The following is a 12,886-nucleotide window of genomic DNA, read 5'->3' on the forward strand; positions in this document are numbered from 1 at the left end:
AAGAAGTAAAGAAAATGAGCTTTTGTTATCTTTTGATTACCATTCCCCTAATGAATTATCGTTGACGTATTCAATGTTTCAATCTGTGTTAAACATTAATATTATTCAGCTTAAAAGTACGATTTTTAATTGCCACCTTTAATGACCTGTATTCTTAATAAGTGTAGATTATGATTTGGTAAAAGAATTAAATATTCATTCCCAATTAAAACATGTACAGGGTGTCCTATGTACATATAAAAATTGAAACTTTTTATATGGCTGAATTGTCCAAATCAATTTGTCAGCTTGTGTGTAAATTGTCCTGTTGTACATCAAACAATTTGAATGTAATGTAAGAAACTGAACATCCTGTATATTTTTGTTACACTTAAAAATTACATTAGCGATTTCATTAGCATTAATTACTAAAAAATATAAGTTGGTGTTTTCTTCAGTTTGTGGACAGTTGTCGTTTCCTAAAAGAAGAGGTCTTAACTTTGTAAAAAGTGTTTTTTTTGCGTCTTTTAAGTTATCTGTTACATTGTAGTGCATGAACTAGACTACGATGTCAGTAGTTGCAGAAAATCCGGACTTAGTCCGGAATCCTAGTTTAATTACCCCTCTCAACACTTTTGTTGTGCTCCTAACCACTTTAGTTGCCGTTTATTATGTATACTGGAGAGTTTCTAGGAGTCGTATGATTGCTCTTGCAGAAAAAATTCCAGGACCCAAAGGATGGCCTATCATCGGAAACGCTTTGGAATTCGTTGGATCTCCTCATGGTGAGCAAATTAAAATGTGATATACTTTCACATTCTGAGTATTTTTTATATAGAAATGTTCACTGGACTCTACAATCAAGCTAATATGTACGGAAGAATTGCCAAGGCTTGGATCGGACCCAGACTGCTTATTTTCCTGACAGATCCCAGAGACGTTGAGCTTATCCTTAGTAGCCATGTTCACATAGACAAGTGAGATTTATTAATTATATACTTAGAATGAAAATAATCGTTGGTATAGATCTCCAGAATATCGTTTCTTCAAACCTTGGCTTGGTGATGGTCTTTTGATTTCCACGGGGCAAAAATGGAGAGCTCACAGAAAATTGATTGCTCCCACTTTCCACTTGAACGTACTGAAGTCTTTCATTGATCTTTTCAACAAAAACAGCAAAGAAACTGTAGAGAAAATGCGCAAGGAGAATGGAAACGAATTTGATTGTCACGATTACATGTCAGAAGCTACAGTAGAAATACTTTTAGGTAAGTTTTGTACTATTATTCAAACAATGTTAATTCAAAAGATAAATAAGATGAAATAAAGCACAATTGGTTTCGTATTAAGGTCCCTTAAATATACAGGACGGCCTAACCATCTTTCTTCTTCAAACCGTCTTCTGAATGATTCTTCAAAAAGACGAAACTTTCTTAACTTTTGAAATTCTTTTGTGTCTTTTCTAGAAACCGCAATGGGTGTAAGCAAAAAAACTCAGGATCAAAGTGGCTTCGACTACGCCATGGCTGTAATGAAATTATGCGACATCTTGCACATCCGCCAAACCAAAATCTACCTCTATCCAGACATCCTCTTCAACTTGACTAAAATTAGCAAATACCAAAACAGTCTGATCAACGTAATTCACAGTTTGACCCGCAAAGTTATCCAGAAAAAGAAGGCTTACTTCCAAGAAGGAATCCGCGGATCCACAGCTGAAGTACCTGAAGAAGTTAAAACTCAAAAATACGAACATAGTGGTGCGTCATCTAGCAAAGCTACAACTCCTGTAGAAGGTACTTCTTATGGGCAATCTGTTGGACTGAAAGATGACCTGGATGTGGATGAGGATATTGGCGAAAAGAAGAGGATGGCTTTCTTGGATCTTCTAATTGAAGCTTCTCAGAACGGGGTTGTAATAAACGATGAAGAAATCAAAGAACAAGTGGACACTATTATGTTTGAGGGTCACGACACTACTGCAGCAGGTTCTAGTTTCTTCTTGTGTCAAATGGCCGCCCATCCAGATATTCAGGAGAAAGTTGTACAGGAATTGGATGAAATCTTCCAGGGTTCTGACAGACCTGTCACTTTTGCAGACACTTTGGAGATGAAGTATTTGGAGAGGTGCTTGTTGGAGACTTTGAGGTTGTTCCCTCCAGTTCCAGTTATTGCACGTCAGTTACAACAAGAGGTGGTTGCCGGTAAGTGGTTTTACAACTCAAAGTAGACCTATTAATACGAGAGTTTCTAGCTTCCAACCCTAATTTGATTCTGCCTGCCGGAGCTACCATCATCATAGCCCAATTCGGAGTTCACCGCTTGGAAGAGTACTACCCAAACCCAGAAAAATTCAACCCTGACAATTTCCTCCCCGAAAGGGCTGCTAGTCGACACTACTACTCTTTCATTCCCTTCAGTGCTGGACCTAGAAGTTGCGTTGGTAAGTATATACCAACCAAAAAAACCTGCATGAATTGACTATTTTTATTTCAGGTCGTAAATACGCCATGTTAAAACTGAAAATTTTGCTTTCCACAATTTTGAGAAACTACGTAATTAAGTCCAACCTCAAAGAAGAGGACTACAAACTACAAGGCGACATTATTTTGAAAAGGGAGGACGGGTTCAAAATCTCCTTAGAACCAAGGAAGTCCAAACTGATTGCAACCACTGCGTGATAATTATTGTGTTACCAAGCTGTATAAAATTTAAATTATTAATTTTCGAATAAGGACAATGAACATTAAAGTTCAATTTTGAAAAATCACAATGTGTATTATTTCCATTTGGTGCAAATTCACAAACACTATGATAATGAATCTATACAACTGATTAATAAACGGCAAAATATAATGACTTACAAAGAGGTTAGTAAAGTCAAGTTACTTATATTTGGTAGTACTCATGACAAAACTTTTATTGTATTTTGAATTTTTAACTTTGGGAGTAAATTTGCTTTAATAATTCTATCAAAATTTAAGGTTTTAAGCAAATAATAACTAATATGTTACCCATTTTTGCAATTTATTTAAATAAGTTTGTGATATATTAAGCGAATAGCTCTAATATTAAAATATTAGATTGCAAGCAGTTTTTATGCCAATGATACACATTTGCAATTTAAAACATTATGGAATCTATCAAAGAATAGCAGCCTGGAAATAACTTCTTACACATTCTGGGCGTACATTAACTAAATTGTGGCAAAACTTGAAACAGTTCACACATGCATGAAATATTTTTGAGTTTTATTCAGCTACAATACATAATAATAGTACCATGAATCTGGATAGTAGACTTGATCCTAAAAAACACTCAAAATTCTTTAAATATGGCCATCTCATCATTCTTAAGAACGTAATCCAGCTAAGCAAAAGTGATTCTAGTCTTGGAAGTAACGAGAAATTCCGTGTTTAGACTCATTGAAATTGTCATATAAGTCAAGATGCTTTGTGACACTGGAGGCACCCTTCGAAGAACTGAAATCTTCTGTAGGTTTTCAGCGAGTTCTAGAATGAAAAATTGCTAAAGACACTATGAAAGTGATATTAAAATTATATCCATACTCAAAACCCTTTGTATTTCCTGTCAAATATTTTTAGCATAAATAAAGTTGGTAAGTAGGCTGTTCTTCCTATTTTGCTTCAGCTTATACTGCTGAAATATACTAATTATAACCAAGAACGCATCATTAAAAAAAATCATCAAAACTCTCATCTTTTATGGAACTTTATTGTTCATTGCTTGTAAGGTATTATATTATTTTACACTTTTTTAGTACAAACTAGGTTTGAGTAGATTAGGCTTTGACCGAAACGGTTGGTTTACGTTTCTCCAGCATAATTTTGAAACCATCGGCCCTCTTCAGGATGATATCTCCTTGGAGCTTGTAGTCGCTCTCCTTTAAGTTGGATTTGATTTTGTAGTTCCTCAGAATTGTGGAAAGTAGAATCTTCAGTTTGAGCATAGCATATTTACGACCTGGGAAAGTAGTAATTATATTTGATGTGTGAGATTTTTAGTGAAGTTGTCTTGACTTACCTACGCAACTTCTAGGTCCAGCACTGAATGGGATGAAAGAGTAATAATGCCTGTTGGCGGCTCTTTCAGGAAGGAAGTTATCAGGGTCAAACTTGTCAGGGTTTGGACCGTAGATCTCTTCCAAACGGTGGATTTTAAAGGTGCCGATGATAATTGTAGCACCAGATGGTAGGACATGACTAGGATTAGAAGCTACAACAAAAATTAATAACCCAATAACTGACTAACCAATCTATGTTATACCTAATTTGACATCCTGCTGCAACTGTCTAGCTATAATAGGTACTGGGGGGAACAATCTAAGAGTCTCCAACAAGCACCGCTCCAAATATTTCATCTCTAAAGTGTCAGCAAAAGTAGCAGGCCGATCGGAGCCTTGGAAAATTTCATCAATTTCTTGCAAAACTTTTTCTTGGATTTCAGGATGGGCGGCCATTTGACACAAGAAGAAACTGGATCCAGCTGCTGTTGTGTCGTGACCCTCAAACATGATAGTATCCACTTGTTCTTTGATCTCTTCGTCGTTGATAACGACACCGTTTTGGGATGCTTCAATCATCAAGTCCAAGAAGGCCATCCTCTTCTTCTCACCTACATCATCATCAACATCCAGGTCATCCTTAAGACCGACAGATTGTCCGTAGGAAGTTCCTTCCAATGTGGTCGTTTTGGTTGATACTGCAGTTTCATACTTTTGGGTTTTCAGTTCTTCGGGCACTTCAGCAGTAGATCCGCGAATTCCTTGTTCAAAGTCAGCTTTCTTCTTCTGGATTACTTTGCGAGTTAAGGAGTGAATGACGTTGATCAGTTTTTCTTGGTATTTTGCGGTACTGGTTAGGTTGAAGATGATGTCAGGTCTGAACCAAAGCTTGGTGTGACGCAAGTGAAGGATGTCGCAGAGCTTCATCACAGCCATAGCATAATCGTAACCACTTTGATCTTGAGTCTTTTTGCTAACACCCATTGCAGTTTCTAAATTTGATTTGATTCAAATAAATACACTGACTGCTTTACTAAGAGACTTACCAAGCAGAATTTCTACTGTAGCCTCAGACATGTAGTCGTGACAATCAAACTCTTTTCCCAACTCTTTTTCCATCTTGTTGACCGTTTCAATGCTGTTTTTGTTAAACAAATCAATAAAGGATTTTAGTACGTTTAAATGGAAAGTGGGAGCAATCAATTTCCTGTGAGCCCTCCATTTTTGACCGGTAGAAATGAGAAGACCGTCTCCAAGCCAAGGTTTGAAGAATCGATATTCTGGTGATCTAAGTTGAAACAAATATGCAGGGAATAAACAGGAGACAATTAATTAACAATTATTACTTGTCAATGTGTACATGGCTGCTTAAGATGATCTCCACGTCTCTGGGGTCAGTCAAGAAGATAAGAAGTCGAGGGCCTACCCAAACTTTAATGGTGCGACCAAAGTCAAAGGACCTCTGGTAGATAGTGTTGAATATTTCTGAAAATTTAGTTTGAGGTGACTATAAGAAATGGTGACTTATTTTGTTTCACTTAACTTCATCATTTCATACAAACTAAAATTACATACTTTATGGAAGACCAAATTATTACTATGGGTTTTTCTCCAATTATGAGGTACCACATTATATTTGATTTGACATTAAACTAAGGTCTCACGTAGACTTAACAACTCCTAGTAAAATTATTCTTTGCATAGTAATTTCAACCGAAATTACATTCATAAAAATTAGTTTATATTTCACGGACAAAAATACAATTTAAAATAAACTTAAAATCCGGTTTTTGACCTGAAAGACATTGAAATAAATCGTATCAGGACTGTCGTGATGTAACATATTTTTCCAACAGACTAAAAGTAACATTAACCTTCTTTACTTGGTGCAAACTTAGTAATAGTGCCATCGCATTTAAGGCAAACTAGTTTCAGACGCATTGTTCTTATGTAATCACTCCTATATGTACAAAAGTAACTATGTCATGATTTAGCAAAAAAATATGTTGTTGATGGTTTATCTAAATTGGTGCGCATGCATACGTAAGTTTTGCAAAAATAACAAAAAATCTTACGGTTTGGTGATCCAATAAATTCCAAAGCGTTTCCAAGTATCGGATATCCTGTAGGTCCTGGAATTCGTTCCGCTAGTTCTACCATGTGTTTCCTGGATACTTTCCAGTACACGTAAAATAGAGCCAAAGCAGGAGCAAGAAGAAACAGGAACAAATTTGTGGAAGTCAACAAGCCGGGAGCGGCTGTTGAACTAAGGGTGGCAGTCGACATGTTTACGCCTGAAAAACAGTTTTTGATGGATAAGTTAGTTGATAGTTATTAAATTTTTTTAACCAACCTAATTAAAACTAAATTTATTAATGTGAAGGAAAGTTGTTTCAAGTTAAGCTAGCACGTAATGGTCTGATGCTTTACTCCAAACCACAACATGCATCTACTTAATTAGACTACTTTAATGAATTATTAATTACTCTGTACTGTTTCTGATTATTAAAATTGCATATTGTTTGTATTTTTTTCTGCAGGAAGCTCAAAGTCTCAGTGATTGTGAGTTGTGGGAATTTTTTTGAAAAATAAAAATTTTTAACAATGGCACTATGAATAATAATGTACACAAGGTGTCGATGATAAGAATGCACTGCATGGAAATCATAACAGATACGGTAAATTTAAATTGAATTAACAATTAAAATACGAAAAAAGAATACTTTTTTTGCAGAAACACTATGTGCATGCATGCCCTATCCTAATTACTCCTACCCTGTAGAAATATTGTTAAAAATTAAAAACTGTTTTAAACGAAAATTAACAGGCAGTACAGACTTTAAAACTCAATCTCTCAATCTTAGTTTCCAAAACTTTTAGTACTATTCACGGTCCCTATAGTTTTTCATTATAATAATAATATATTGAATCTGAAAACTCTCTGTAAAAAATTGCCTATTTAGTATTTATCAAATAAAATTATCTTTTAGAGCTTTACTACAAATTTTAGTTTTCACAGTCTTGATGTAAATAATTCTTGTTTTAACGAACTGGAATGTCAACACTAACACTTCTAGATATTTTTTACTAGTTTATTGTTATTTGGTATTATTCAAACTTAAAACACATTATTAATGGACTTACCTGGATTACTATCCGATGAAAAATAGATACTTGTGCAGCACTTGTCACTATCACTTGAAGTATTCTACTGCGGATTTGAACCGCTAATGGTTGTCCATAAACTTTTGTGCACCTCTTATATCAGCGGTTCAACAACGAATAATCTTGACGTACCACCGTTAGTTTTTTGAAACAATAACCCGTGCGTAAAGGAAAATGGAAATCTACTTGATTGTAAATTCATTTAATTTTCCTATTTTACATGTTTGACAAACTTGCAACAAAACTAAAGTAACACTGTTAATTATCAGGAAAGTACGTGTTTTAAAATAAATATCAAATAGCAAAAACTATATCTAAATTATATTGCTGCAATAACTAAAACAAATTGAGGTTCAAAGAATTTTTACTTTTTCTTTAAAATTTCAATCTACAACCGTACGGTAAGGGTACTTTTTTTAATAATAATAATTTTAATTTTAATACAGCAGCGCTGGTAATATTTTTGATCTTAAAAACTGCACATAAAGATCAGTCAGAGAGAAAATGGTTTTGGAGCAGCAAGAAGTAGAATCTTGGGATGTGAATCGTCATTCCAACTCCTCCAGTGAGTCTCTTTTTTTCCATTTTGGGTCTTCATTCACATTATTTTTTAAGATATTTATTAATCTCGAATATTTGTCCATTTTATTTATTTTTACAAACAAAAAGTCAATTTTAACGTGAAGCAATAGCACCAAAGAAAGGCAGGACTTAGTTAAATTTTTATTACATGTTTGTTCTCATTTTTAACGCTAAATCGATACATTATGAGAGGAAGTGCTGCTAAATCTTCATGTTTTTTTTAATCTCGTTTGTGTTGGACCAAACATTTTTTTATTTTCCGGTTCTCACTGAAGTGGTTAAACTCGAAGCTGTGAATTTGAAAACTATAATTTTTATGTAAAAATACAGCTGGATTTACCAATATAAGCCTGTTATACGGTCTGGTATATTTTGCTACTTTATTAACTGTTCATGTATACATTTTTTGACTTCTAGTCATATTTGATTTTGCCTACAATATTAACTGGCCATACATAAGATATTTTTCAATCTTAATTTTTTTTAAATATACGTAAAATCAATGTTTATTACATGAATAAAATGCACTTTTTGCGGTACCTATCTAGTTTAATTCCTGCCTGTTCTCCGGAATATACATCAAACAATCAAAATTGCGCACAACCTGTAATTTTCCTTATTCTGACCTAAAAATTAATTAAAATGCACATTATGGTGTTGATCTTTGTAGCATAGGTCACGACCTCAAAATGACGTCCAACTTATACTTATTTTTGAAATTTTTTTTCTATTGGCACACCAAAAACAGTAGGTAAGTTTATTAAACGTGTTTCTGTTAAATAGCATTAATTGTTGTTCAAAAACTAATATTACAATTAAAACTCTAAATATTCATTCAATAAAAGAGACTATAGAGTTGTTTGAAATCTAATATTGTAAAAAATAGCTTGAAACGAATTAGTAGAACAGAACAAAAAGACTTTAATGAAATTGTCTCCAATTATTTCGTACCAAAATAACTTCTGACTATCTTAAGACCCAAATGGGGTTATGTGCTACTGAGGAATATCAAGTACATTTTCGTATTTTCCTTTGACACCAGTCTATACAAATATAGCAAAAGTATATTTTTCCTTATTTTACCTTCTCCATGTCTTTGGTTTTCCAGCAAACAATTATTCTGGTTACAACGGTTACCTAAAGCATCAATTTGCTCAAAATGAGTATGCTTGTTGTTTACAGGTAAATCTGACTTTTTTAATCTACCTATTAAAGATAAAAACTAGTCCATTAATTTGTTTTCAGTTTCTAACTAGTTTTTAAAACAGGACTACAAAAATTATAGTTATTGTGTACTTTTTACGTGTTGACCTTACCCTATTTCTGTTGAAAACTCTGGAAATGTGCCAAGACAGTGCAAGCAAGAAGATTTGTCTATGTAGGTTTAAGTTGTAACAAAACAAACAAATAAAACCACAATGTGCCACAATCATAATATTGTAATTATTTAAAGTGTAAAAACTCTTGTAATCGATACAATATATGAAGCAGATTGTTTATACACTACATAGTAACAAACTTTAACACCTACTTTATCCAAATAACTTAAACATTAAAACCAGTCTTCAAAACAATAAGGTGCAAAGAACCATTTCTACGCTAAAAAATGGGTGAGTACATAATATCTACGAAAAATTGGAAAAATGATAAAAATACATTCAGAACTAAATACAATTGAAAACAATACAACTAGAAGGGTACCAGAAAACAATACAAAAATTGAAGTAGTAAAATCCCTTGGAATATGAGATTATTGGTGTGCTTCGCATTCCCGACATGTTATCACATTACCTAGAAAAAAAAACAAAATGTTAGAAAAAGACATTTAGTTAAGCATAATAATATTTATATAGGGTATTACAAAAAAAAGTAGACCAATCCGTGGTTTTGCAATTTTTTTTTAATCAACATAATTTTAAAACGATTGAATTATTTGACTAATATTGGTATTTTGTGTAAACTGGCCTTTACAGTGTTGCAAGCTCAAAATTCACGAAAAGTGTCTCTTACAATTTTAGCTTTTACAAATAATGTCTAAATTTAATTTACTAAATTTTCAACGTTTGAACTAAATTTTGAAAGTCACGTGACTGATTTGACAGGTGTCAACTAGCCTATACAGTGTTGCACGCTCAGAATTTCATTATCAACGTCACGTGACGTGTATTTTACAATTTCAGCTTTTATGCCGATTTTACAGTTTTGACAGCGTTGCAAGTTAAAAAAAAAATTATATATTTTACAAAAAGTGACCAATATAACCACACAAAAATACATATATTTGAAATTAGAAAATAGAAAATAGTTATTTACATTACTAGTGTGGTATGAGCACACGAGTTTTTTAATTTGCCATACTACACGGGTAATGTACAATATTTTATCTACGATTAACTCAGAATCTGATGATTTTTTATTCTAACTTTGAGTTACTTAATGAGAGATTTTACAGCCACTAGTGTGATAATAAATTGTGTTATTGTACTCTTATGGTGCTTTACCGCTCTAGTGTAGTAAAATCGATCATTACGTAACTCAAAAGAAGCTAAATAATGGATCATTACCATGCTAGTCGTAGATAAAAGAGATTTTTTGATTGAGCAAATAAAATAAACAAAGTTCATTTAAAATAATCAAAACAAATGATTGACATAATTTTATCATTTACATGATTCAGTAAAAGTACAGCAACTTTGTTAATTTAAACATAAACTAAGCTCTGTCAGAACAAAATTAACGCAGTTTGCTATAGAATAAAATATCAAAATAATCACCCTGTACAAACTTATGAGCTATAAGAAAAATTAGAAATGCTCATACTTGCCACTTTGGTTAGGAGATCCTTGTCCAGCCTCCTGTTCCTGTCCTTCTGGTGCCTCCTGGTTCTTATGCAAGTACCCATCAACCTATAATTACAAGTTCAATTTGGAAACTTTCTTGAAATCTTTAAAGTTTACTAACCCTGTGTCTGACATTTTCTACAATGGGTTCCACAATTGGTTCTACAATACTGCGGGTCTTGGCAACGGCGGGTTCGAGCACATCCTTGGCGGTTTTCATTGCTGGTTCCACCAGGTTCTTGGCAGTTTCCACTGCTGGTGTTACGAATTGTTTGGTGCTTTCGTAAATCTGCAGAAGGAGCTAAGTGAGGATAATGGGGGCGTTAGGTTGATGATGAGAATGATGATAGTAATTTAAGTTAGTGAGTTAGATGAAGAGTGCACCTACTTCTTTAGGAGGCAGCTTGACGGAAGGAACTTTACTTTCGACATAATCCAATCCGGAACACAGGACGTCGTCAACTTTTTTGATGGGTCCTTCAAAGTTCTTGATTACTGGAGCGGCATAAGGTTTGGCAATGTCCACAGCTTTGTGGGCGGTATTTTCGGCTGTTTGCAAGGTCCAGTTAGTCACGCTGTTGTAGTCCTAAACCATAAACAGTTAATAAAACATTCAATAAAGTTTAAAGGTTGGACTAACCTTGACTTTCTCGTAAATCCCTTGGGCGGTTTGCAGGGTGGATTCTACCACTGGAAGTTTGGCAATTCGATTCACCGATTCCATGCAAGTTGGAGCTGCTGCCACTTCGACGGCGGCTTGGTTTGCATTTTCAGTTGCAGACATATTTTCTAAATTAAGATTTTGTGTTCAGTTGCAAATTTCAATAGAGCTTTGTTTACTGCGAAGTTATTACATTTTATTGTTTCAAGAAATGTTGTGACGCTTTTATCACAGAAAGTTGTATTGTATCATCTTTGAATCATTTTAAGTTACATTATTTATGACTGTGACTGTGTTTTTTGGTGGTGTATGTATAAAAATGTTGACTTTAAAAACCTGTATAAAGCCAACATGCAAGGCAAATAATAAACAAATTCTCCACCTTAAGCTGAACGCTTCACCAAATTTTAACACCCTAAAAAACTTGAACAATTTTATCAACATTGACCTTCGGTCGACTATTTTTGGGTACTTCAGGAATATTCACTGTTTTTCAAAGTTAGGTTACTATTAATTGTTTTAAATAAAAACTGAAACTATGAAGTTTGTACCTGTGTTCACTTAATAGCAACCAGTAGTTTACACTAATTAATTTCAAACATTCCAATGGGGACCAGGCTATTATTATACACTTAAATGATAAAAAATAAATGGTCCGACAATAATAGATAATGTTAAACTTTGTCAGTTCCTGATAAGGAAATTTTTTTGTACTTTGGTTATGTGCTTGATGTCTGAGAACTGAATCGACCTTTTAGTGTCATTGAGATTGTTCAGCTTTTTACTCTTTAAAAGCAAATTTAGATTTTAACTTTTGATTAATAAAGAACGTTGCATAAAAACGTTTAACTGTAATAAAATGAATGAAACTTGCAGTGTAAGGGCGGAAATGACGAGTAATAGAGTAACAATTGTTTAAGAATAATACAGGACGTGGTAATAAAGCTTCAGAATTTTTATCCACTAATAATTTCGTTTTGTAAAACTACAATGCAATAGTACCTAATAATTAATTTATATCTAGGTACGGAACATTCCTGCATTATCTACACTTTGCTGAATTACAATAATAATTATAAAGTGCAGGTGTTGCAATAATTGCGAAACTGACTAACATTACAAATAATATAAAATTTGGACAAATTAATAAAACTCAACTTACCGCTTAAATAGATTCTTGCCGGGAAAACAGTTAAGATAATGCTTTTATGGACAATGCACTTTACAGAAAACGAGTAGTACTACAAAACGGTACGAGCGACAGATCACGTTGTTCAACAAATGCGTATTCAACCCAGAACGTTTAATATAAACCTTGGGACAGCTCGACTCATTGATATAATCAATTCCGAATGATTTATCATCGTCTATGGACTTTGACCTCCCAATATATTCTTTAGATGAATACAATATCCAAAGGTGTGAGATTATTGTAAGTCTGATGGTGATACTTAATCTTGTTTTTCAGTTTAGGTATTGTTCCTTAACCATTTTTACAGTTAAATTGTTAAATTTAAAGTAAGACTCTTAAAGTAGTTTCAAGTGTAAAAATACATGGAAATGATTGATCTGAAGGGCCTACAGATCAGTTCACATCAATCCAAAATGTTATGTTGGCAGGTTATTTTTCGGTTA

At 33.5% G+C, this 12,886-nt stretch overlaps 3 protein-coding genes and 1 long non-coding RNA gene across 6 annotated transcripts; 2 read left to right on the forward strand and 2 right to left on the reverse strand.

Moving 5' to 3' along the window:
* The first annotated feature begins 437 nt into the window (after window positions 1-437).
* Window positions 438-2,752, forward strand: LOC145730532 (cytochrome P450 4g15-like). Its single transcript, XM_081981770.1, has 6 exons — window positions 438-764; window positions 818-956; window positions 1,006-1,247; window positions 1,446-2,183; window positions 2,234-2,422; window positions 2,476-2,752. Exons 1-6 carry the CDS (start codon window positions 548-550, stop codon window positions 2,658-2,660), a joined length of 1,710 nt encoding a protein of 569 aa, XP_081837896.1. The 5' UTR covers window positions 438-547; the 3' UTR covers window positions 2,661-2,752.
* A 943-nt stretch (window positions 2,753-3,695) lies between these two features.
* Window positions 3,696-7,293, reverse strand: LOC145730533 (cytochrome P450 4g15-like). The gene is made up of 7 exons (XM_081981771.1): window positions 7,148-7,293; window positions 6,079-6,297; window positions 5,350-5,488; window positions 5,050-5,291; window positions 4,267-4,995; window positions 4,024-4,215; window positions 3,696-3,963 (listed from the first exon to the last, which is right to left on the reverse strand). The coding sequence occupies exons 2-7, from the start codon at window positions 6,287-6,289 to the stop codon at window positions 3,782-3,784; spliced, it is 1,695 nt and encodes a 564-aa protein (XP_081837897.1). The 5' UTR covers window positions 6,290-6,297; window positions 7,148-7,293; the 3' UTR covers window positions 3,696-3,781.
* A 155-nt stretch (window positions 7,294-7,448) lies between these two features.
* On the forward strand, window positions 7,449-9,185 carry LOC145730542 (uncharacterized). Its single transcript, XR_014178643.1, has 2 exons — window positions 7,449-8,932; window positions 8,996-9,185. It is a non-coding gene; the product is annotated as an uncharacterized LOC145730542 (long non-coding RNA).
* LOC145730538 (lipid storage droplets surface-binding protein 2-like) lies at window positions 9,172-12,572 on the reverse strand. Of its 3 annotated transcripts, none has more exons than XM_081981779.1 (6): window positions 12,414-12,572; window positions 11,231-11,379; window positions 10,979-11,176; window positions 10,712-10,879; window positions 10,575-10,656; window positions 9,172-9,541 (listed from the first exon to the last, which is right to left on the reverse strand). In XM_081981779.1, exons 2-6 carry the CDS (start codon window positions 11,372-11,374, stop codon window positions 9,501-9,503), a joined length of 633 nt encoding a protein of 210 aa, XP_081837905.1. In that variant the 5' UTR covers window positions 11,375-11,379; window positions 12,414-12,572; the 3' UTR covers window positions 9,172-9,500. The 3 variants fall into 3 exon arrangements, with proteins under 3 accessions (XP_081837905.1, XP_081837904.1, XP_081837906.1); XM_081981778.1 differs by having other exon boundaries at window positions 10,712-10,891; XM_081981780.1 differs by having other exon boundaries at window positions 10,571-10,656; window positions 10,712-10,891.
* Window positions 12,573-12,886: the final 314 nt, after the last annotated feature.

The sequence above is a fragment of the Ips typographus genome, linkage group LG6, assembly GCF_016097725.1.
Source record: "Ips typographus isolate SLU linkage group LG6, UJ_Ityp_2.0, whole genome shotgun sequence".
NCBI lineage: Eukaryota > Metazoa > Arthropoda > Insecta > Coleoptera > Curculionidae > Ips > Ips typographus.

Excerpts from the sequence above, each read along its gene's own strand:
- LOC145730532 (XM_081981770.1), top strand. The coding sequence starts at position 548 with ATGTCAGTAGTTGCAGAAAATCCGGACTTAGTCCGGAATCCTAGTTTA. Across the intron at positions 2,184-2,233 it reads ACAACAAGAGGTGGTTGCCG|CTTCCAACCCTAATTTGATT; the intron begins GTAAGTGGTTTT and ends GAGAGTTTCTAG. Across the intron at positions 2,423-2,475 it reads TGGACCTAGAAGTTGCGTTG|GTCGTAAATACGCCATGTTA; the intron begins GTAAGTATATAC and ends TTTTTATTTCAG.
- LOC145730533 (XM_081981771.1), bottom strand. The coding sequence starts at position 6,289 with ATGTCGACTGCCACCCTTAGTTCAACAGCCGCTCCCGGCTTGTTGACT. Across the intron at positions 5,489-6,078 it reads ATTTATTGGATCACCAAACC|AAATATTCAACACTATCTAC; the intron begins GTAAGATTTTTT and ends CTAAATTTTCAG. Across the intron at positions 3,964-4,023 it reads TGGACCTAGAAGTTGCGTAG|GTCGTAAATATGCTATGCTC; the intron begins GTAAGTCAAGAC and ends CTACTTTCCCAG.
- LOC145730538 (XM_081981778.1), bottom strand. The coding sequence starts at position 11,374 with ATGTCTGCAACTGAAAATGCAAACCAAGCCGCCGTCGAAGTGGCAGCA. Across the intron at positions 10,892-10,978 it reads TCAAGCTGCCTCCTAAAGAA|CTCCTTCTGCAGATTTACGA; the intron begins GTAGGTGCACTC and ends ATCCTCACTTAG. Across the intron at positions 9,542-10,574 it reads AGGATCTCCTAACCAAAGTG|GTAATGTGATAACATGTCGG; the intron begins GCAAGTATGAGC and ends TTTTTTTTCTAG.